This window comes from Nicotiana tabacum, chromosome 1 (genome assembly GCF_000715075.1).
Source record: "Nicotiana tabacum cultivar K326 chromosome 1, ASM71507v2, whole genome shotgun sequence".
NCBI classification, from domain to species: domain Eukaryota; kingdom Viridiplantae; phylum Streptophyta; class Magnoliopsida; order Solanales; family Solanaceae; genus Nicotiana; species Nicotiana tabacum.
In genome coordinates this window covers 69,415,145-69,440,033 of record NC_134080.1, presented here as the reverse complement: position 1 = coordinate 69,440,033, position 24,889 = coordinate 69,415,145, and the positions used below count along the sequence as shown (strand labels likewise).

The window sequence follows — 24,889 nt, the reverse complement described above, 5'->3', positions numbered from 1 at the left end:
AAGCATGCTAGGTTAGAAATACCTATTTTACCTTGGCATGAAATTTAAATTGAATTGAGTATTCTTCATGTTGCTGCATTGTGTTTACTTTGGGACTACGAGACGGTATCCCGGGAGATCCCTCTGCATGTTTACTTTGGGACTACGGATTTGTATTCCGGTAGATCCCCCTGCACATTATATTGGAACTACGGGACTGCACCCGGTAGATTTTCCCAGTATTGGATATTTACATTTGGGACTACGGATCGGGATTCCGGTAGATCCCCGCACACTATGAGTTGGACTACGGGATAACACCCGGGAGATCCACTGGATATTTATATTTGGGGACTACAGGATGGTATCCTGGGAGATCCCCGGTTGTTATCTCCGCGTTGAGTTGTATTCCTTCTGTGATTATTTTGTCTCTGTTATAGTTGTTGTCATTCTTATTATCATGTGTTACTTCATACTGTTAGCATTTAATTATATTATCATATTCTATACTGTTTTACCTCGTTTTTCAGCTAAAATCAATAGGTCCCTGACCTTCCTCGTCACTACTCGACCGAGGTTAGGCTTGGCACTTACTGAGTACCGCTGTGGTGTACTCATGCCCTTTCTGCGCATGTTTTTCATGTGCAGATCCAGGTACTTCGACTCAGTCCTGCTACTCTTAAGGTGAGGCGATTCTCCAGAGACTTCGAGGTATATCTTCCACGTCCGCAGACCGATGAGTCCCTTTTCATTCTCTCTTATAGTATTAGCCCTTCTGTATTTACTTTTGTTTAGACATTCTGGAGTTAGACACTTGTAGTTATTCAATAGCTTGTGATTTCATGAGACTCCGGGTTTTGTGAAGTTGTTCAGTTTGAGAGATTATATTGTATATGCCGAGCGGCATCTTTAAACATTCACTATGTTAACTCCGTAGTTTTTTGCTCTATATTTTGTTTTCCCTTTTTTCGCAATTGTTAGGCTTACCTAGTCGTAAAGACTAGGTGCCGTCACGATAGTTCACGGAGGGCGAACTGGGGTGGTGACACGAATGCGGTCCCAATTTAATTCCTTGGGCTTTTACTCAGACTTCAAAGCTTCAACTTGTTCAATTTAGCTCCCGAATATCTTTTTAACTCGAAATCACTTCCTTCTAGGCATAAAACATATAATAAGTGCAATACACTATCATATAAGCCCAATCACAAGTAAAATACAGTAATTAGAGCGCAAATTATGACTAAAACACGTGATTCTATCCTACCATCAAACCCCACACTTGGACCGTTGCTCATCCTCGAGTAATCAAACTGCACTTCACATAGAGACAATCTTCTTATCATACAACTTCCTTAACTCCTCATACCAAGAATATTTAAAACATACTAAGCACCATATCATAATATCCCAACCTCAAAACTCGACTCAAAAGCACCACGCAATTTTCACAACATGCTCACTTACTCTTAACACATAGGCCAAAGAATTTGCCTTACCTTCGCAAATCATGTGCCCTCACCCAAATATTAGAGAGTAGTTCCACACACAATAAAATTCAGGAACAATTAGGAACTAAAGATAGAAAAAATTAACTCACTCTCAAAATTAAGATTCATATGCCACAAAAGACGTACCATAGGATTGCTCGTAGTGTAATACTCTACTAATTGAGCTCAGTCAGTCAAGGATCAAGTAGGACATAATTTTGTTATAATGTAGGTTGCAGGACGGGTAGGATAGATTTGGATGTAGTGACTACACCTCCCTAAGCATATTAATACATATACATTAACAATTCAAAACCCACACTTGTGTTGAAGCAAACCACAACCTTCATATATCATAGCATCAAGTTCCCAATATCTTTAAGCACAAACAAGATGAGAAATGCCACTAGCATGAAATCTTTTTTTTCTTCTCTAAGTTCTAATTCTTTTCTTTTCTTTTCTTTTTTCAATCAAACTCTTTTTTTTCAATTCTCTACAAGTGGCTCTCATAATTTTTCAGACAGTGCACTTTTCTCCTTTTTCTACAGTTCCACTCAAAACCCGACCATACCTCAATCAGTGTTTACAAGCTCATACAAATTCAAGTGCTCACGAGAGGTAAACGATTCAAATATTTAGACAATTAAAGAAAAGGGGTCAAGCTTATAGTGTGTTTGCCAGGCTCAACGAGGCTAACTAAGATAAATAACAATTAGGTGGGTCATAAACTTATAATTGGCTCAACAAAGAAATGCCTCTATCAATTCCTAGACTGAACAAGACTACTATTTTGCTTTGCAAATACACGGGGCAAGTTCTAAAATCAACTGACATATACAGAATATCAGCAAAATCTCACACACACATTGGCACATAACTCACTTAGGATCGGATATTTCCCAACTCTCTAATCAAAGCAGTTAAGCAATGTTACAATCACACAAATTAAGGTACTTATTTAGGAGTCGAGAATTGAGCCTAGGTGCCACAAATTAGGTATTCATTGCTCTCAAGGCACAATAAAGTCAAGAAAAGTCATCTCCTTTCATAGCACAATAGTTACTACTCCTACACAAAGAAAAACTAGCTACACTTGGTTCAAGCAAAACCTTTGGAAAAGAATCGTGTCACAAAGAAAAACCAAGGGAGAATTATTACACTACCTAAGGAAAACAACATATTTTTTCTTCAACTTTTATCCCTCAAGTAGACAGTCAAGGAAATCCATCGTCGGAAAAAGTCAAAAAATATTTCAATCCAAAGAAACGATTACAAACACACATATACATTTATACATTCCCCAACTCACACTTTAAATTTTGGCATGTTCCATGACACACAAATAAAAAGAAAGAGGTAAAGGAAACTTCCATGATTCGGGGTTTGAATCGAAGTCGGGATATCCTTTGCACGCCCGACCCAGTGCACACATCCACAGTGAGAGTTTCTTTTCAACCTTAAACCCCATACTTATCAGCTTCACTCTTTCCTATTTTCTCTTTCAGGGCCCTCCTTTCTCCTTCTATTTTAAAGATCAGCCTTTCATCCCCCACTTTGAGCATGAGCTGCCTTTCCTGAATATCTAGAATTGCTCTGCCCGTAACCAAGAAGGGTCTTTCTAAAATTAGCGGGGACCTCCCTATTCTCCTCCATGTTCACCATAATGAAGTCCACCGGGAACACAAATTTGTCTACCCCAACCAGCACATCTTCTAATATCCCTTTAGGTATGATTGTGGTCTGATCCGCCAGCTGCAAGGACACAGGTATCGACCTGATCTCTCACAATCTCTCCCTCTAATTTCCTAAAAATAGACAAAGGAATAAGATTAGTGGAAGCACCTGAATCACATAAAGATTTTTGAAATTTAGTACTTCATAAAAAGCAAGGTATAGTAAAACTCCCTGGATATCCACATTATTTAGGGAGCATATTTTGCAAGATGGAACTGCAATGCTCTGTCAGCTTGACAATCGATGTCTCTTCCACTTTCTGATTCTTGGACAATATTTCCTTTATGAATTTGGCATAAGATGGAATCTGCAAAAGCACATCTACAAAAGTATATTCACATGAACCTGCTTGAGCAATTCTAAAAAGCGCTCGAATTCTTTTGGGGGAAAGGTAGAGATAACATGTATTTGTTCTCTTCAGTCTCATTATTTGTTGAATTATAATTTTTCTTTTTCTGAGCTCTACTCTTCCCCTTCTTCTTGAGATCATTATCTACCATGGTTTCACCTTTTTGAACGTCATCATTTTTTTGCTATTCCATAATCTCCACCTGTCTTTCAATCGGCTTATCCTTTTGCTTTGCTATGTGATCCTCCACTACGTGCCCACTCCTCAAAGACACTGCATTTATTGTCTCTTTTGGATTTCTTTCAGTATTAGCAGGGAGTGTTCCTGGAACCCTCTCAGACAATAGATTATCTAGTTGCTCCACCTGTCTTTCCAAGTTTCGAATGGTCATGCCCTGTTCTCTGATAACTGTGCCATGGGTTTCAAGCCTCTCATCTATCTTCATAATGAAGGCCTTCATCAGCTTAATAATAAAGCCTTCATCATATCTTTCATGCTAGACTGATTGGACTGTAGAGGCTGATATTTCTGCCTCTGCTAATTTTGAAAACCATAAGCTCCTTGTCCCTGGGTCTAGAGTTATTTGTTGCTATGAGTTTAGGCTACCATTTGGTGAGTTCCACAAAAAGCCTGGGTGCCTTTGTCCCATAGGATTGAAATTATTACCACTATAGTAGTTGCCTATATCAAAGCTTCCCATAACATTTACCACTTCATCTGCAGCTAAGGCCTGACACTCATGCATTGGATGACCCATTCTACTGAAATCACAAACTGGTGATGGCTAGCTCTGGACCTTGGCTAAGGTCAACTTCCTTATCTCTTTGGCCATGGTGTCTAGTTGGGCTTGCACTTTTGTGTTAGAATCTACTTGATGAACCCCAACTGGTTTTATTCTATCATTACTCTCAGCAGGTCACTGGTTAGCATCTTCATAGAGCTCATCAAGAATTGCCACATTCTCCTTATGAGTCTTCTTCATTAAAGGACCTCTAACTGCAGTGTTCAGAGTTCGTCGTGAGGGAGGTGTCAGTCCATCCCAAAAATCCTAGAGTTTCATCCACAATTCAATCCTGTTATGCTGATACTTTCACACTATCTCCTTGAATCTTTCCCAAGCCTCAAAAACTATTTCGGTGTTCGTCTGGTAGAAGTTGTGAATCCCTTCTGAACTTCACTGTTTTTGCAGCTGAGAAGTATTTGTCAAGAAATTTTCTAGTCATATCTTTCCATGTCCTAATCGACCCCATTGGTAAGCTATGAAGCCAGTACTTTGCATCATCCTTCAGTGAAAAGGGGAATTCCCTTAAGTATACTGCATCTTTTGACACTCTATTGTATTGGAAAATGTTCATGATTTCTTCAAAATCCATTGAGTATTAGGATCTTCATTCACCTTTCCTTTTGAAGACATGGTTGTTCTGGATAGTTTGAAGCAAGCGTTGCTTCAACTCAAAATTATTCGTTGCTACTATTGGAGGTCTAACACTAGACAATCCCTGATTGTAGACTAGTCTAGTGTAATCACCCAATGCTCTACCAGGCCTGGGTACCGCATTGTCAAATTGGTCTTCAATCAAGGGTCGATTTAGATTAAATCTTTGACCCCCACTATCTTCAATGGTCTCCTCAGCAGCTCTACGGGTTGCCTCAGCTGCTATCCTACAGCTTCTTCTTGATGCTACGTAGCCTCTCTTGCAGCTAATTGTACCTCATTTTCACTATTATTAGACAAGTGTTCTTGGGTCGAAGGTTGCCCCAAGAACTTTCCGCTGAACTCTTTCTCTTTCCTCAATCTTCGCAGACTCTTTTCTACCTCTAGATTGTATGAAATCAATTCCTATAAAGAAGATCAAGTCATACACCTGAGATGCCAATCTGTTGTCTGCACACGGAAGAGGAAACCCATGAAGAATAGAAAAATAATAATAATAAAATAAAATAAAATAAATTCCTGAATTAGCACCAAAAAATACGTTTGAACACTATTGATTGCCAATCCGCGGCAACAACACCAAAATTTGACGAGCACAAAATACAACACAAAATTATTACTCGCTAGTCAAAGATAGTATAGAAAAATCATCGTGTCCATATGGATTGAATTTAAAAATGCTTAAATAACTTACGTTTTAACGCTATTCAGTAGTATCAACACTTGAGTTAACAGATCATGAACTACGTTTGGCTACTAAAATAATGCAATTGACAATTGACAGCAAGGAATGGGAGATTCGCAAAGTCGGTTTCTTATCAAAGTGAGGAATAATGGTTTGACAGGAAATCTATTTGGGATTTAACTCCAGTTTAATTCACTCTAATATTTTAATAATTCTCACGAATTCACTCGATGATTAGTTCAAATGTGTAGTCAAGACTCCTCTCTCGATTAAATCTTAACTCTACGAGGTGAACTAATATAAGCATTGTAAAGTGTGCAAGCATGCGTTAATGGGTTGGTCCTTAGGAAAAAGTCTCTCGAATATTCTCCTAACTTGATTCAATCAACAATTCAAAAAGCTCTTTCGATTACTTAAGAGAATCAATGAATTAAATCAAATGAAATAATGCAAAGATAATCACCAAGGTATTCCTCTTTCGATTAAATAAACTGATAAATAAAGTTGCAACAATTCAAAACTCCTTAAGCGAATTCAAGCACGAACTGGAGTCAAAATCCACAAATATTTGTCAAAATACCATATCCGTCAAACTCTAAGGGAAATTACTCCATAATCATGGAGAAAGTCATCATAAATATAATTAAAGTGTGAGAAAAAATCAATCTAACTTTACAATCCAAACTCTCATACTGAATTGATAGAAAGATGATGAAATCCCGAGTCTTGTTGCCTCCAATTCTCTCCAAGATTCCAAGGTCAAAAGTCCCTTCAAAAACATCTTTTTGGTATATTTATACCATGTAGGTGCGGGCCCATGTGAAATTACCTTTTCCTAGCCGAAACAAGACAAATACTCTGAGAAAGATACACAGGCACGTCGCGCCTCGTGCTGCCCCATGCGAGGCGCTTGTGGAGAATTTTAAAGAGAAGGTTCTGACGGGCAGCAGCAGAAATACACTTCCGCGTGCCCCATGTGACGCGGCAGTGAAGGTTTTCCATAGTGTTTCATTTGTTTCGCGTTTTGACATCCAGTCTTGGCTCCCAACCCCCGAGCGTGATCCCAGTTTAATCGCTCGGGCTTTTACTCTGAAGAGACACCCACTTTGAAGAGACCTTCTATGAATCGAAAGTCGTCTCATTTACTTTCCTGATACTGAAATGTAGAATCCATAATGATATATAAATACCACTAGTCTCGACACCATCCTATGCAAATCTCATATTCTAGCCATATACAAATGCAAAGAATTCTCAATTGGCACATATGAACCTTGAATCCATTAGAATCTTCTCAAGAGTCATCCACTCTACACAAATATCAATTGCACTGCCCAAACGGGTCGAACCACCTATGCCCCATTAGCACAATAACACCTATAGAAGTAATCCACATCTCTAAGCAACCGAGTTAACCTCTTTTTTCTTGGTACCTTACATCGATCATGAACAACAACCCTAGACAATTTCCATGACTTCCATATATCTATAAGGTGTAATACATCATGCATCCAGAAATTCCTTACTCATGTCATCCTCAAAGCCAACCTCTGCGAGTCATAACCGATCTACAAGTATGCCTCATACCGAAACCAATACAACACATAACCATGCAATCAAATCACCGATGGTAGACTCCCCCACTTGTCTCGAAGCCATAGAACAAAACATCCGATAAAACTCACCATACCCGTACTCTATTACTGTCATAATCCCGCAGTGAGATTCAAATAAATTCTTCCCAAGCTCCTGCAACACCACCCATAAAGTACCTCAAATCATCCTCTAAGTCCACATTCATCCTCGTGATAGTCAGATCAACTTTCTCAACCAATCCAAACTCAAATCGCAGCACATATAACCCACTGGTAGAAAAGAAATCCTCCACATAATATCATAAGGATCATGCATTCGTAGATTACCCTGTAGGTGATAACCCACCTGGTTAGCCTCAAACTGGCATCTCTCTATATCCTTTCACAACCACAACTACTATGCAATCACTTAATCTTCCTGAGTCTGAACTCATCAACAAGAGATGAAAATATACTTCGTTCCACAATTGAAATAACACAAAAGAATCTCTCAAAAAACCTTCATAGCTCAAGACTGTATGACACATCCACAGAAATCGAGCATCCAATAGTCCTTTTCACATCTCAAGAAAACTTTTCTCATCATATTCAAACCATCTGAACACATCCCGCAGTCACATCCTACTCATCATATAGCCATCGAACCACCAGTCCCACTCATAGAGACATCATTGGAAATAGAAGTCCAAAAACACATTCTCACATAACTGAAACTACCAAGCCTAAGTTGCGATCCAAACCGAGCCTCAAATCCTCTAGACTGGCCTATCACAAAAACATAAAAAACACATCTCACACCTCATACATGGAACCTACAAGTCGTTAATGTACAGCTTGATACCGAGCACTCACATGCGCATACGAGTGAGTGGAAAAAATTCAAAGAGATACGCTTCAAGCTGAATCAATGTCGCACGATAAGAAAAGAAAGATGAGAAGTTTATCCTAAATGCCCTATAGCCTCTCAAAGATAGGTATGGACGTCATCTTATCGATCCACAAGACTCTACTAGACACTTGATCATGACTCGTAGAACCTATAAACCTAGAGCTTTGATACCAACTTGTCACGACCCAAAATCCAACTAGTCGTGATGACACCTAACCTAACCCACTAGGTAAGCCAATTATTAATAAACCATAATATAATGATAATGATAAGAGTCAAGAATAAGATAACTGAATTTTATACAACTCCCAAGGACTGGTAGTATAAATCATGAGCTTCTAAGACTTAGAGTTTACAAAGTTGGTATGAAATAAATACATCATATGTTCAAAATGTACACGAATAGATTTATAAATCTAAAACTACTAAGAACAAAAGGTAGTTGTAACTGGAACGCAGGTACATCTTCAAGGCCAGCTCCCGCCACGTGCAGCAACATCAGCTCCAACATCTGCACACAAGGTAAAGAAGTATAGTATAAGTATAACCGACCCCATATACTCAATAAGTAACAAACCTAACCTTAGGTTGAAAGTAGTGACGAGCTTGGAGAATGGTTAGAGTCCAACACCAATAACCAAGAACAACTCGTAACAATATAATAAAAGTAGGACAAGTTAACTCAAAAATATGATGCTCAGCTCATTTGTACTATCATAAAATAGGCATGTTTTTCAGGTATAATAGTAAAACCCAAATCTTTTACCAAAATTACCAAAATATGAGTGAATCAGAAAACTGTGATTTTTTCAAAAAACATTCAACAACAAATAAGGTACTCCATTCTCAGATAGCATGAGAAAAGTACATCTCTATGCATACATGTCAATGTGCATGTGAAGTCATGAATGCCACAATATCGTTTAGCATGAGGAAATGCATCTTCATGCCTACATGCCAAGTATGCATGTCAAATGTAATGAATCACAGTGATAAAACTCATGTGCTCATGCTCTCGGAGTATCCAACCTCACTCAGCACACTCAATTACTCAGCACCTCCCAATCACTCAACACTCCCAATCACTCAGCACCTCCCAATCACTCTCAATCATTCGGCACTTGCACTCGCCACTCGCATTTAGTAGGTACATGCGCTCACTGTTGGTATGTCAGACTCCGGAGGGGCAGATCCTGCCCAAGCGCTAATATAATCTAATCATACCATGCTGCGGCGTGCAGCCTGATCTCATCATGAATCAATAAAGTCTGTTGCGACGTGCAACCCGATTCCATAAATATCACTCACAATCAGGCCCTCGGCCTCACTCGGTCATCAATCTCTCTCCAGTCTTTCGGGCTCGCAGATCTCATGTCAGTCACCCCAAATAATGATAACATAATGTGACAACAAATGATAATAGAGACTGAGATATGATATGCAAATGAATGAATAAGACTGAGTATGTAAGTGCAATTTAAGAAAATAACTCAACAGCAGGAATAAGCTCAGTGGGTCCCAACAGAATAAGTGTATGGCCTAAACATGATTTCTAACATGGATCACAGCTCAATTACTCTAACACATAAGAATTTCATGGATAGAAAGAAGATAGATAACTACATAGTACCATAGAATCAAACGAGTCATAATTCAGACAGTGCACGACTATCACTTAGCATGTGCATCATCTCAACACCAACACATAATACGTATATTCAGGGATTCATACCCTCAACACCAATTTTAGAAGTGTTACTTACCTCGAACAAGCCGAATCCAATACTGAGTAAGTCAAAGAATACTCTAGAAATGCCATCTTGTGTGTACCAACCATTGAACGGTTCAAAACTAGCCAAAAACAACTCAAGAACATCAAATAATACCAAAGGAAACAAACTTAGTTGATAAAGGTCAAATTTTTAATCAAAAGCCCAAAGTCAACCAAAAAAGTCAAACCCGGGCTCGCAGCTTGAAATCCGACAAAATTTACAAAATCTGATAACCCATTCAATTACGAGTCCAACTATTCTAGTTTCACTCAAATCTGACTCTGAATCAATGTTCAAAACTCAAAAATTTACTTTATAGAATTTTAGACAAAAATACCCCAAATTTTACTTTGTAATCATCAATCAAATGCCAAAAATAAAGATAGATTCATGAAATATAACCATGTGGTGAAATATTGCCTCCAAAATCGCTCAAATATGAGCTCCCCAACTCAAAATATGACCAAATGAACAAATCATCGATATTATATGCTTCTGCCCAATTGTTCTGCCTCGTTTCTTGTGCCAAACGATTCCAAAACTCACTTTTGATGCCTCCAATAGATTTCTTATGAAATTTCAGTCAAGTTAGGCTTTTGAATAACTCTATTTGACCTTATAATGAAGGAGGTATGTTGGTTTCAATATTTGGAAATAGTTCAGATTTTTAAATATGAATTCAATGGCAATTTCGTAATTAATCTGAAAAATTTTGCAACCCAAATCTTAGTAAAATAATTATAAATTCCTCATACGATGTCAAAACTTGATGATTTTAGTTGCTATAGTAAAATTACGATACAGATATAATGGTTTAGTCAAAACACGAATCAAGAGCCGTTTTCTCAAAATGCTAACCTTTTATGCCCAATTCGATGTCGAAACCAAAAACAATCACCATAAAACCCAAACTTATCCGCAACTCAATGGAATTTAACCAAACTTTGTGGAAATGTCCAAAATCATCACACAAACTTATTGGAATAATTAAAATCTGATTCCTAGTCTATTTACCCAAAAGTCAAACATTTGTCAACTCTTTCAACTTAAAGCTTCTAAAAGGACAATCATTCTTTCAAATGGGGCTGATGTGTATAACTTTAACAGAATTTTCCCACCATTCCAAGCTGGAAGAAGGGGGTGTTGACTTTCAAATTTGATGAGTTTAAATTAAGTGAATATTGTTGGAAAATCTTAAAATATTGACAGAAACGAAAAGTGATTATATAGATTACTCGCAGTTTCGGAAATACATGTCGAAGATTTTATACATTGATAGTTTAAATTTCAAATACACATTCTGAAGTTGGTAGAGTACCAACACATAAACGTTTGAAGTTTAAGCATGTACATCGAATAGTTTGGCCTTGGCAAGCTAAACATCTAACGCCTATATCGCATGTTTGGCCAGGGCTAGTAAAACAATAGAGGCATTTGCTAGGACAAGAAATATACCAACCTTGGTACAAAATTTGTAATTTCAGCAGTCTGAAGTTGATATGAAGGGACTAAACATACAAAAATTTATAAACTTGGACTATGCCTTAAATGGAGGTCCCAAAATTGGCTATATGTTCACTCCCCCCTCCGGGTCCACCCGATGTTTACCTACTATGATAAGCTAGCCTAATAAATTCTTATCCACAAATTTTTTCCCAGAAACTTCATGGAAACTTACTGCATATTTCTTTTGTGAGCTAATGTTTAAAGTTCTTCTCCGTTATCAAAAGCTCTGCAATTGTATAGTCTTCTTCCTGCTTCTTTTCCTCCTCTTTCTTCTTATTGTGTTGCAAAAATTGTTGACCGATCTGGCTTATTTGCTTAGTTACTTGCGTAAATAAACTTTAATGGCTGCATATTTTAATTCTACTTGGCTATTTCATGCAACTGACAACTTTTCATGCTCAGTGTGTGTGTGTCAGAACTCTCCTTTAATACTCTAGTTTAATCATTAACAAATAAATTAGTCTTAACTTCAATTCTTTCGCGATGTTATAACGACTTCCTATAAAATCATCCACACTGGTAAGATTTGTTTTATTCGATTAAATTTGTGAGCAATTTAACATGATATATAGAATGCTGATAGTACCAAGTCTAGCAATGTCTGATAAAATTAGTGTGCAACTGAACAAAATAGGCAATTTTGCCCATCTGAAGAACTTGTTGACAATTATTGAATGAAGATAGTGTCAAGTCTTGTTGTTCGGTAAATCTTGTGAAGAATTGAGCAAAACATGCTCATTCTTAGTTCTTACCAAGATCGGGACATAACTTGTGAATAAGGAAAAATTTATCAATCTAACAAGAGTTGTGAACAATTTCATAGGGCAGACAAATTAAGATTATACCGAAGTTTTGCTCCATTGGCATAACTTGAATAAATTTAATTATCTATTCCTCCACGTGTATCACGCTGAGGCTGTATTTCCAAAAACTCTGTCATAGCCCGAGGACTGAGGAGACGATTAAACAACAACATTAAATGATCCTATTGTGCAAATCATGAAAAATTATGAACTATCTAAGAAAAAACAAAAGGACTATCTAATTAAACTTAAACGTCAGACGTGGAGAATGTTTCTTAAAATAAAATAAAGGAACTATTATAAAACGATAAAAGAAGAAGAACAATAATGCAGAGAAAGAGAAAGGGAATTCTTATTGAATTTTGGAATGAATTACAATGGAATAGAATTCTTTATTTATAGGGAGATGGTGACTTAGCCACCAAGTAATAAACCCTAGAACCTCTCTAAATATAAACATTTACCATAAATAAAATTCTATTTATAACACTCCCCCTTGAATGTCTATTCAAGCGATAATGTCCTCATTAAAACCTTAACTAAAATAAAACCCAATGGGAAAAAAATTCTAGAAAAGGAAAAAGAGTACACATATCTAACAATACGCCTTTTTGGTTGCCTCGTTAAAAACCTTGCTAGGAAAATTCAGTAGAACAAAACCTTGTAAGAAAAAAGAGTGCAACGCGCATTAACTCCCCCTGATGAGAGCATCAATTCACATCCTTGAGCCTTCGCATCCCAATCTTGTACACTAGCTTCTTGAAGGTTGACGTCGGTAGAAACTTGGTGAACAAATCAACCATATTATTACTTGAACGAATTTGTTGCACATTAATATCACCATTCTTTTGAAGATCATGTGTAAAAAAATAACTTTGGTGAAATGTGTTTTGTCCTATCCTTTTTTATGAATCCTCCCTTCAATTGGGCTATGCATGTTGCATTGTCTTCATATAAAATTGTGGGCAGTTTGTCACACTTCAAACCACATTTGTCTCGAATAAGATGTATTATAGACCTCAACCACACACATTCTCGACTTGATTCGTGAATAGCAATTATCTCAGCATGATTAGATGAAGTAGCCACAATTGATTGCTTAGTCGATCGCCAAGATATGGCAGTGCCTCCATAGGTAAACATGTAACCTGTTTGAGATCGAGCCTTGTGTGGATCGGATAAATACCCAGCATCGGCATAACCAACAAGATCGGGACTGCAATTATTGCCACAAAATAAGCCCATATCGATAGTTCCTTTTAGATACCGCAATATGTGTTTGATTCCATTCCAATGTCTCCTTGTAGGAGCAGAGCTATATCTTGCTAAGACATTAAATGAAAAGGTTATGTCAGGCCTTGTAGTGTTAGCAAGATACATTAGTGCACCAATTGCACTAAGATATGGTAATTCAGGACCAAGTAGCTCTTCATTCTTTTCTTGAGGTCAGAATGGATCCTTATTCACATCAAGTGATTGAACAACCATCGGAGTACTTAATGGATGTGCTCCATCCATGTAAAACCGTTTCAATACCTTTTCTATGTAGGCAGATTGATGAATAAAAATTTCATTTGCCAAATGTTCAATTTGTAAACCAAGACATAATTTTGTCTTTCCGAGATCTTTCATCTCGAATTCCTTATTTAAATAATCAATTGCCTTTTAGAGTTCTATACGAGTTCCAATAAGGTTTATGTCATCAAAATATACGACAAGTACAACAAATTCCTATGTTGTTTTCTTTATAAAAACACATGGACAAATGATATCATTTATATAACCTTCCTTTAACAAATACTCACTAAGACGATTATACCACATACATACTGATTGCTTTAGACCATACAAAGATCTTTGCAATTTGATTGAAAATATTTTCCGGGACTTTGAATTATGGGCGTTAGGCATTTTAAATCCCTCGGGAATTTTCATGTATATCTCATTATCAAGTGAGCCATAAAAGTAGGCGGTAACCATATCCATTAAATGCATGTCAAGTTTTTCATGGACAGCAAAACTAATGAGATAAAGGAACGTTATAGCGTCCATAACGGGTGGATATGTCTCTTCATAATCGACACTAGGCCTTTGTGAAAAACCTTGTGCAACAAGGCATGCCTTATATCTTTGTACCTCGTTTTCTCATTTCTCTTGCGTACAAAGATCCATTTATATCCCACAGGCTTAACACCATTAGGTGTTTAGACTACTGGCCCAAAAACTTCACGTTTTGCAAGTGAATTCAACTCTGATTGGATTGCTTCTTGCCATTTTGGCCAATCACGTCTTTGTCGATATTCTCCAACAGATTGAGGTTCAAGATCCTCACTATCTTGCATAATTCTAGATGCAACATTATATGCAAGGACATAATCCGCCACTATATTCTATCGATTCAAATTTGTCTCAATATCAATTGGATTTATTGATAGTTCCTTATTTTCTTGAGTCTCAGGTTCAGTGATTTCCTCCTGAATATCAAGATTGGTTAAATCGTGGATTTTTTCATGAGACTCTTTCGTAGTGTCATCTTGATCATTTATTTTCCTTTTTCTAGGATTTCGATCCTTAGAACCTAATGGTCTGCCACGTTTTAGGCGTGCTTTTGACTCATTAGCTATGACATTAGAAGATTGTCCAACAGGGACATCAATATGGATTGGAACATTCTCTACAGGGATATGTACTTTTGTTATCCTTTTCATATCCGTAAATGCATCTGGCATTTGATTTGTATTTTTTACAAATGAATCATCTTTTGCACCTTTTTCCATAAATAGAGGCATGTGGGTCAAGATGAGACAATGATGGATTTTTTCACAAAATTTCCCGTTTGGTTTCACGATTTTCTCCCCCTAATTTTGGGAAAAGTGTCTCATCGAATCGACAGTTTGCAGATCGAGCAGTGAATAAATTCCCTGTTAATGTTTCGAGATAGCAAATAATGGAGAGCGATTCAAACCCAACATATATTCCTAACCTTCTTTGGGGACCCATTTTGGTGCGATATGACAGGACTACAGGCACATATACTGCGGATCCAAAAATTTTAAAATGGGATATATTAGGTTCATAACCCAATACTAATTGCAACGGGAAATATTTATAATAATTTGTCGGTCTGAGACGAACTAGCACTGATGCATGCAAAATGGCGTGACCCCAAATAGAAGTGGGCAACCTCATTTTCAAGTGTAATTGTCTTGCTATCAATTGCAGACATTTAATTAAAGACTCTGCAAGACCATTTTGAGTGTGAACATGAGCTACAAGATGTTCTACTTTAATTCCAATTGATAAGCAATAATCATTAAATGCTTGAGATGAAAACTCAGCAGCATTATCAAGTCTAACTGGATTATCGGAAAATTATGCCCGTAATCGAATTATTTGTGCCATTAATTTTGCAAACATCAAGTTGCGAGATGACAATAGGCACACATAAGACCATCTAGAAGATGCATCTATTAAGACCATAAAATATCTAAACGACCCATTAGGTGGGTGAATAGGTCCACAAATATCCCCTTATATACGTTCCAAAAATGCAGGGTACTCAATCCCAACCTTTGTTGGTGATGGTCTAATAATTAACTTTAGGGGTGTGCATTCGATTTATCGATTCGATTTTGACCCTTATCGATAGTTACTTATCGATTTGTACATATGCTTATCGTTATCGTTTCAATAAGGTTTCAATTTTTTCGATTTTGATTTATCGATTTTGGGGGCTTATCAATTCGGTTATCGATTACACCAATAAGAAAATTTGCAGGATTCCACGGAAAGTATATCGCTATAAACACGCCTAACTAATATGGACAAAAGAAGCTAAAATAAGACGAACACTTAAAAATTGTGTCAACAAGCACATGCAACAAAACTAAAGTAAGGGATCAAATGTATGCCACCAACACTACAACGGTATAAAAAATAAAATACATCATCATGGCTAATTTTGTTTTCCATTAATTTGAACTTCATTCCCTTGATCTTTAAATATGATCATTCCTTAAATGTGGTAGAGGTAATAATAGGTTGGGGACTTAGGGTAAAGGAAAGGGTATTATAGAATAAGGGTAAAAAAAAATTGTCTTTTTAGTATATCTTATCGGTTTATCGATAAACCGATAACCGAAGAGGACAAAATCGAAATCGAAATCGATAACTCGATAAGAAAATTTTCGAAATCGAAATCGATAAATCGATAAACCGATAACAAATAATCGATTTGATTTATCGATAAACCGATTCAAATGCACACCCCTAATTAACTTGCCTTGATAACAAGAAGTGCAAGAAAATTCATTATTTAAAAGAATCTTTAAATTCTTTAGTGGATGTCCATTTGAGTTTTCTATAATTCGTCTCATCATAATTGATTCAGGGTGTCCCAATCGATCATGCCAAAGTACAAAGGTATTGGAATCAGTAACCTTTTGGTTTACGGTAGAATATGTCTCAATTGCACTAATTCTTGTCCAATACAGACCACAAGATAAAGATGGGAACTTCTCAATAACCCTTTTTTGGCCAAAGACATTCTTGGTAATGATGAGATATTCAGGATTATTCTCATTTATTGTCTCAATATGATATCAATTTCGGCGGATATCTATAAAACTCAACAAGTTCCTCTTGGACTTGGAGGAGAACATTGCATTCTCTATGATAAGTATTGTTCTCTTAGGCAAAGTTATAGTAGCTCTTCTAGAGCCTTCAATTAAATTACTACTATCAGAAATTATAGTAACATCTGCCTTACACATATTTAAATGAGAAAAATATTTCTTCTCTTTTAATCTAGTATGTGTCGTACATGAATCAATTAAACAAATATTTTTACAATTGAACTTTGATCCAAGTTTGCTTTAAGAGATATCTATATTTGTTTCACATGGTTTGACATACAAAAAAAATATACAAATAAACATTAGTATTTTCAGAGAAAAAGGGAAAAGAAACAAAGTTGAATCAATGATTCAATAATGGCCTTTTAATTCAATTTCGAGCAAACTCTGATTATGACATAAGCAATTGCATTGCTAAAAATTAAATTGATCATACAACAGTATTAAAACCGAGATACAATATAAGGATATGAGAATCCCCTTCTCAAATCCTAAATTCTAATTAATAATACATGATTAACAGAAAAGGAAATAATTGTGTTGCCTTATGATGAATCAATTGAATCTAAGTAAATTATGCACCACTTTAAATCATATCACGTTGTTTTCTTGATTGTTATATTTGACAGAATCATTCACTGGTTATCCATATGTACATCATAAGTTGGAAACTACTTTTTATAGCCACGAACAATTTTCCCATAACAACGTGCACGTAGTAAAGAATTACAGTTGATATTATGTAAAAGAAAATTTTTACCTGGCAATATAATGACACTATAGTATAGTAGCATATTAGTCATATTAGGTAATGTATGATTTTAAAACCATTAGGTGCTGACGAAATAACAGATGATTCTTGAACTATATTCCATTAAAACGGACTAACACTATTTTATAAAATAAATAATAGTAATTGATATTAATGACTACTACTCATGTAAAGAACTATGATTACATGATAAATATTCATCAGCTACTACGAATAGGCAAAAATAATAATCAAACTACTCAATCATCTTTAACCACAGATCCGTCACCGATTAAGTGGTCTATTTTCCCGTCACATCCAAGTCTGCCACATCCAAGTGGGTGATGTCGAATTCATTGTTATAGACAAAATTAGCTTCATGGCCTTTATTCTTTAGAGATACTTGATAAAGCTAAACCAAATGTCTTGGTATACGACAAATATTTGCCCAATACCCTTTTCCACCGCAACAATAACATTCAGTTTCTGAACCATTTGCCTTTGATTTCTCATCTTTCCCTTTCCACTTCGGTGGTTATTTTTCTTTGGGGGATGATTAACACCAGGAAAATTTCTTCACTGTCTACGGCCAGGACCACGAATAGGGCCACGACCTTTTCCACGCTAAGCATAATGGGAATACACCTCATCCACTTCAGGCAATGGTGTAGACACAGTGGGTCGATTTTCGTGATTTCTCATGAGCAATTCGTTGTTTCGTTCAGCCACAAGGAGAAAAGAAATCAACTCAGGGTACTTCTTGAAACCTTTCTCTCTGTATTGCTGTTCCAGGACCATATTGGAGGCATGAAACGTTGTAAACATTTTTTCAAGCGTATCATAGTCAGTGATAGTATGTCCACAGAGTTTCAATTTAGAAGTAATTCTGAACATCGCAGAATTATATTCAGAAACAGACTTAAAGTCTTGGAGTCTCAGATGAGCCTAATCATATTGTGCTTGTGGAAGAGTGACCAATTTTAAGTTGTCATATCTTTCCTTTAAGTCATTCCACAAAACAAGTGAATCTTTGACTTTGAGATATTCTATTTTCAACCCTTCATCAAGGTGATGGCGCAAGAAAATTAAGGCATTAGCACAGTTTTAGGTGGATGCTTTATTTTTGTCTTTAATGGCGTCTCCAAGACCCATTACATCTAAATGGATTTCAGCATCCAACACTCATGTCATATAGTTCTTGCCCGAAATTTTAAAGGCAACGAACTTTCTTTTCATAATGTCAGTCATAATTAAAAGGAGGAGAAAAGTTATACCTTAATCTTCTCAAAGAGTTTCTGGAGACGGTAGAGTCTCGTGCTGATAACGTATTATAAAACAATAAAAGAAGAAGAATAATATTGCAGAGAAAGAGAGAGATGGAATTCTTATTGAATTTTGGGATGAATTACAATGGAATAGAACCCTCTATTTATAAGGAGATGGTGATTTAACCACCAAGTAATAAACCCTAGAACCTCTCTAAATATATACATTTATCATAAATAAAATTTTATTTATAACAGGAACAAACATAAAGTATTAGAACAATATGATGAAATTAGGTACCAAAACCTTTTTCCCCGAAAATATTGGGCTCCAATTTCTTTTTTCCCGCAATTAGGCACCAATTTGACAAGAAAAAAAAGGTACCTACTTTTTAGTGGGTTAACGGATCCCACATGACCCGATAACCCGAAATGAACCAATTCGGTGGATTTCCCCCTCCACAAGACAGCAGCTGCGACCGACGGGTATATAAATACAAATATATGTAAAGGCAATAATCTATCAAGTTTGTTGAGCTAAGCAAACCAAAAAATAAAAAATGGAGAGGCGTCAGACTGAGGAAGAATTGAAGCAGAAGCTTCAAGAATTGCAGAAGCAGTTAGGAAAGAAACAAATATTTGAGGAAGCTGTTTCCTCTATCCGACCCCTTCTTCTTCAATACTATCCTTCTGCTTCCCCTTCTCTTCGTCATTCGGTAATTTTTCTCTTCCCTTTTTTTTGGTTTTCCTTTTATTCTTGATTTATGTAATAATGTGTTAAGGGAAATATTGATCCATTTTTTTCTTTTCTGCTATAGAAAATTCATATTACTTAATTTTGTTTTTGAGTTAATTTTGCTTGTGAGTTTTGATAGCTGCAGAATAAAAAAAGTTTACTGGGTGAGTTTTACTTCTTGGAGCTGAATTATTGAAAATAGGTTGCTATAGAATTAAATGAGTTGGTAGAGGAGATGAGGTTTAAGCCTTAACAAATTATGTAAATGATTGTGCACTTGGCACCTAAGCCTTGTTTTACACAATGCAAAATATTTTCTGAAACATTATTTTCATTGGAAAGTCATTTACCTAACAATATCATTCGCAATAGGGTGGACTTGGAGGGGTGGTAATAGGTGATAACTTTATGTTTAGTGGAGAGTGGAAACATATGTTTACATGGTGATATGGAGCAGGATTGGAAGGAAAAATGGTCGGTGCAGACGTCAGTTGTTTTTTTCAATTTGATGTAAAATGATATCATTTAGAAAGTTTATTCCTGGAAGACATTTACCCTCATGCTAAATAGGGTCTAAAAGGAAGATGATCAACCGGGTTGTTGATTTTATTCTTGTTTCTTTATTTTAAAAAAAGAAAAGAAGAAAGGCGGGAGAGAGAGATAGCTTATCTGTACGAAGTAGTCTGTGCCTTTTATGCTGTCTAATTGATTAAGCTGATATCCATAACAATAATGATGAGCCATTTTGTTGTTTGTTGCTGAGTGCGAAAGCCTCCTTCATACATTAGGTGGAACTTTTGTCTTTCTAGCTATTAGATTGTTTAGTTCCCAGTTAATATCACCATGAAGAAATTAAACAAGTGATCTTTTTGAAAAGAGAATTCAGAATAGGTCAATCCATAAAAGGGAACTAGACCACATATTCATAGTCTTACTATTAATAATAGAAAGGGTTTGTGAGCAGTTCTTCCTTTTTGTGACGCAGAAAAAATGACCAGCATATTGCTACATTTTAGAGAGATCCTAGTTTCAGGGAAGGAGTTGTATTCCTTCTTCAGAAACACAAAACACTAAGCAAAGGGTTTACTATAGGCTGGTTAGTAGCTGCACTATCTCTCTACCTGGCTCTTTTGTTCTTATTTAAGAGACCCGGGGGGCGGGGGGAGGGGAGTGGTTCCTGTAACAGATGTTGATAACTGATTATTTGACCGCCAAATGCTCATACTCTTAGTCACTTTTCATTCTCAAGTAAATGGTTCTTGGAATGTGTGCTAGATGCTATGTGAAGGATATAGTATCTTCATTTTGTCCGTAATAGTCATCAGATCTCCATGCTTGCATAATTGAGAATATTACACCAATGCTTTAAATCACCTTTGCCTCACCTCAAAGCCTTCAGGTTGGAGAGAGATTCGAACATACATAACATGCAAAATGCCATGTCCATCATGTTCTATAGTAACTAATGAGAGACATCAGCACGCACAAAGTCACCTCATTGTTTGTAATTTGTTCTGTTTTAATTATGGGTGTAATTCTTTTTCCCATCACGAACTATGGGTATGATTTAAAAAGGGTCTAGACAGGAGAATTAATATGGTAGTATTTGCTTTGCTTCAAGTCAACTTTAAGTGCCTTTACTTGCATAAGACTTGTAAAAAAATGACAAGATATATTGGAAAAAGTACTTTAACTTGCATAAGATTCTGCTACTGTTGAATAAATCCAAGTAAATTCCAAATGCTTGCAGTTCTATACGGTTGTATGCCGGGTTGCCACCATTTTAAAGACAAGATACACAATGCCTGGATTCTGGAATGCCGGGCTTCGGTTATTCCTTGAGGCTGAGCACCTGGTGTCAGAGTCTTCTGAAAAGAAACATTTGCAAAGTTGCATTAGTCAGGCACGAGAGCAGTTAGCTGAAGTACAGAATGAATCTCAGAATACAACAGCTACAGAAAATGGCTCAAATAGAAGTGCTGGTAAGACCCCTTTATGAAAATTTTGAGTATATCAGCCATGTGCTCTGTTGCTACAAACATACGGACAAAAATGTTGCATGTATGTGATACTTATCCTGTTATTTTGATTCAGGATACCTTTTTGAGGGGCATCTAACTGTTGACCCTGAGCCTGAGCAGCCTGGTTGGCTTGTACAGTCTAATCTTCTCACTGCTGCTGCAACACTGTTTGCTGGTGAATCCTCTGAAGGTCATTTAGCCAGTGCTGACGCTTCAGAAGGTGCTCGCAACGTACTTGAGGAGCTGGTTGCTAGACTAGATAATATAATCCCAGAGGTATCTCTAGTTTTACTCGAGTCTCGTATGCAACTGAAGCCTGTAATTTTCACTCAGTGAACAGCAATATGTCTAGGGTGTCTTTCGTTTGGGAGTTTCCTAAACTAGTTACTGCGTTCTCACATGCCCTCAACTCTTAAAAAATGAGTTAAAGAATGAAGTTGATGCACTTTTGTTTTATTTCTCATTTGCTAATAACTTGTTTACTATGTACGTAAGTATCTGAGACAAAAGGTTCTTGAAAGGACATTTTACTAACACTAGTCCTAGCTTTACTTTGGATGCATGCTTCTTGATTGAAATTTTAAGAAAGAAAAACTTGTTAAAGGGGAATTATATGGATTCTTCCTAGGCCAATACAAGTTGGGTTGAAATAATGACAGTTCTAATTTGTTCTATTTAAGATACTGGACGATGGTCTTGCTGCCCCGAGAGCACCACCTGCCAGTAAAGAAGTTGTGGCAAACCTCCCAGTTACTACAGTCACAGATGAGTTCTTGACGAAGATGGGTGCAGATGCGGAATGTGCAATTTGCAGGGAAGTGTTAGTTGTAGATGACAAGATGCAAGAGTTGCCCTGCAAGCATATGTTTCACCCTCCTTGCCTGAAGCCATGGCTGGTATAGAAGTTGAAACTTTGCTGTACTTATTGTACTTAATTTTGCTGTTCCTATTCTTTCCAATGGCAATTTTCTAACTCTTCCAAAACTCCTCATGGTTCATTTAACAGGATGAGCACAATTCTTGTCCAATTTGTCGGCATGAGTTGCTCACAGATGATCATCACTATGAAAGCTGGAAGGAGCGTGAAAAGGAAGCAGAGGAAGAAAGAAAAGGAGCTGCTAATGCAGTTCGTGAGGGTGAATACATGTATGTATAATGCACAATGCTCAAATACAAGTGAACAGCAAGCAGATGGATCGTATATAGATGATTTTTCAGGAAGATAAAGGACTACGATAATGAATTCTCTAAAAATATAATGCAAGTGACTTTGAGCTAACCGATGTACCAAGTTGCTGGAAAACATTTGATGAGAATACTGAAACTCTTTGGGCCATTCTTTTGAATATTTTTTATTCATACATATTTTTGGTCAAAAGTCGTCATGGCAATTTGATTCACCATCATAGCTCTTTAGACTTTAGTTCGCTCTGAGTGTGATCAAACCCTGCTTATCTGGGTGATTCCGAACACTTCAAGCATAATTTGTTGTGATGTAAGACTCAAAAACATTTCACTGTTGATCAGCTGATGCGGTTTCAGGGATTCAATCTCTGACTCAGCTAATCGGTCATCAGTTTACTTGAACTAGCTTTCAACTCAACTGAACTAGTCTTCTGCTTGCCTAGTTCGTAGTTCGTCTGAACTGTCACTCGACTCATTTGAACTAGTCTTCCGCTTGACCAGTCCTTCGTTTGCCTTAACTTGCCCCTTTGCTCGGTTGAACTAATCTTCTACTCTGCTAGTGCTTGGTTCGCCTGAATTGGCACTTGGCTTGACTGATCTTGTCTTCTGTTCAGCTGATCTTTGTTTTAGCTAAAACTAGCACTCAGACCACCTCGTTTTTGTTAGCTGACGCCTGACGGATTTCATGTTGCAGGAATGTTCTTTCAGTGTTCTGTGGAGAAGTTGTTGTTAGCTGACTCTTAGAACGTAACTTCTTTTAGATTTGGTTAAAGGTGCTCTCTTTCCACTATGGTAAAAAGCACTGAGAGGATCTTTTATATGTATATTGTTCATTAATATATAATATAGTGAAAATATATATTTATTTTGTCGGCTATTATTTTTTAAAGCGGATATACATTATTGTTTTTTCAATATCGATCTTATTCCGACTTCCCCGAAACCTTCGGTAATGCAGTCAAGATAATGACAATTAGTGTTCTAATAACCAATAAAAGGGCTAGTTCATAATTCATGACTAACTCTGCTTTTTCTTTTCTTTTGACTCAATTTTAGAAAAGAAAAAATAAATTCTTTTAGGTTTCTCATATTTTGACGTGAACCTTTTTGTTCTAATTAGCAGGTTACAACGTTAAAGTTATTTGTGTGACGTATAGGTCATGGGTTCGACCCGTGGAACCACTCAATAATGCTTGCATTAGAATAGGTTGTCTATATCACACCCTTGGGATACGGCCTTTCCCTGGATCATGCGTCAACGCATGATGCCTTGTGCACCGTGTTGCCCTTTTTTTTGTCTGCCCTTAGTAGGTTACAAATTTCTTAATTGATAAACCCAACCGGGAAAAGTGTTATTGCTTTATTGGTGTTGGTTTATTGATTTAACTGCTCGAAAATGATTTTGTATTTTATGTTATTGGCTTATCGATTCGGCTAACGATTATGTTAGGATCAGGAACCCGGGTAATGCAGAATTTAGCCAAACAACATTATAATGACAATAATAAAGACAATACAAGTTGACAATAACGGTAATTAAAGTAGATAAAGAATTCACAATTTAACGTGGTTCGGTCAAGGAGACTTACGTTCACAAGCGAAGAGAAGCAATGTCACTATACCAACAAGAGTACAAAAGAGAGTATAAAATTAGAGTAAATACTCTAATTAGTCCCAAATACCCCAAGAGGATAGCCTCACAAGATCACTCCAAAGAAAGGGTTCACACAAATATTTCCCAACACTCACTCTCTTACAAAATACTCTATAATGAAAAGGAAGACAAAAGCTAATAGAAATATTTCTACTTTTGTATATGAAGGCGTGTTTGAAATGAGAGAGATGACTCTCCTTTTATACGACCCATCCAAGAACTAATAAAAAGAAAAAGGAAATTGATCAACCAATCTCTACCACACAATGATACTTTAGCTCCAAGTAAAAATATTGACAGTCAACTCTTCTTCCAAATAGGCTTATGCCTGTATGAAATGGACCCTACTAGCCATAAGATTGGCCATATTACAAATCTTCACCTTGGCCTAATTTTGGCTGATATAGTA

The 24,889-nt window shown here is 36.6% G+C and overlaps 1 protein-coding gene across 1 annotated transcript; it reads left to right on the top strand.

Moving 5' to 3' along the window:
* Window positions 1-19,386: 19,386 nt before the first annotated feature.
* LOC107815563 (E3 ubiquitin-protein ligase AIP2) lies at window positions 19,387-22,977 on the top strand. Its single transcript, XM_016641173.2, has 5 exons — window positions 19,387-19,600; window positions 21,371-21,602; window positions 21,715-21,917; window positions 22,322-22,537; window positions 22,648-22,977. The coding sequence occupies exons 1-5, from the start codon at window positions 19,445-19,447 to the stop codon at window positions 22,795-22,797; spliced, it is 957 nt and encodes a 318-aa protein (XP_016496659.1). The 5' UTR covers window positions 19,387-19,444; the 3' UTR covers window positions 22,798-22,977.
* The last annotated feature ends 1,912 nt before the right edge of the window (window positions 22,978-24,889 follow it).

Bases quoted from the DNA above. Each gene is read 5' to 3' on its own strand.
- LOC107815563 (XM_016641173.2), top strand. From the start codon at position 19,445: ATGGAGAGGCGTCAGACTGAGGAAGAATTGAAGCAGAAGCTTCAAGAA. The intron at 21,603-21,714 runs GTAAGACCCCTT...ATTTTGATTCAG, and splicing joins TGGCTCAAATAGAAGTGCTG to GATACCTTTTTGAGGGGCAT. The intron at 21,918-22,321 runs GTATCTCTAGTT...GTTCTATTTAAG, and splicing joins TAGATAATATAATCCCAGAG to ATACTGGACGATGGTCTTGC.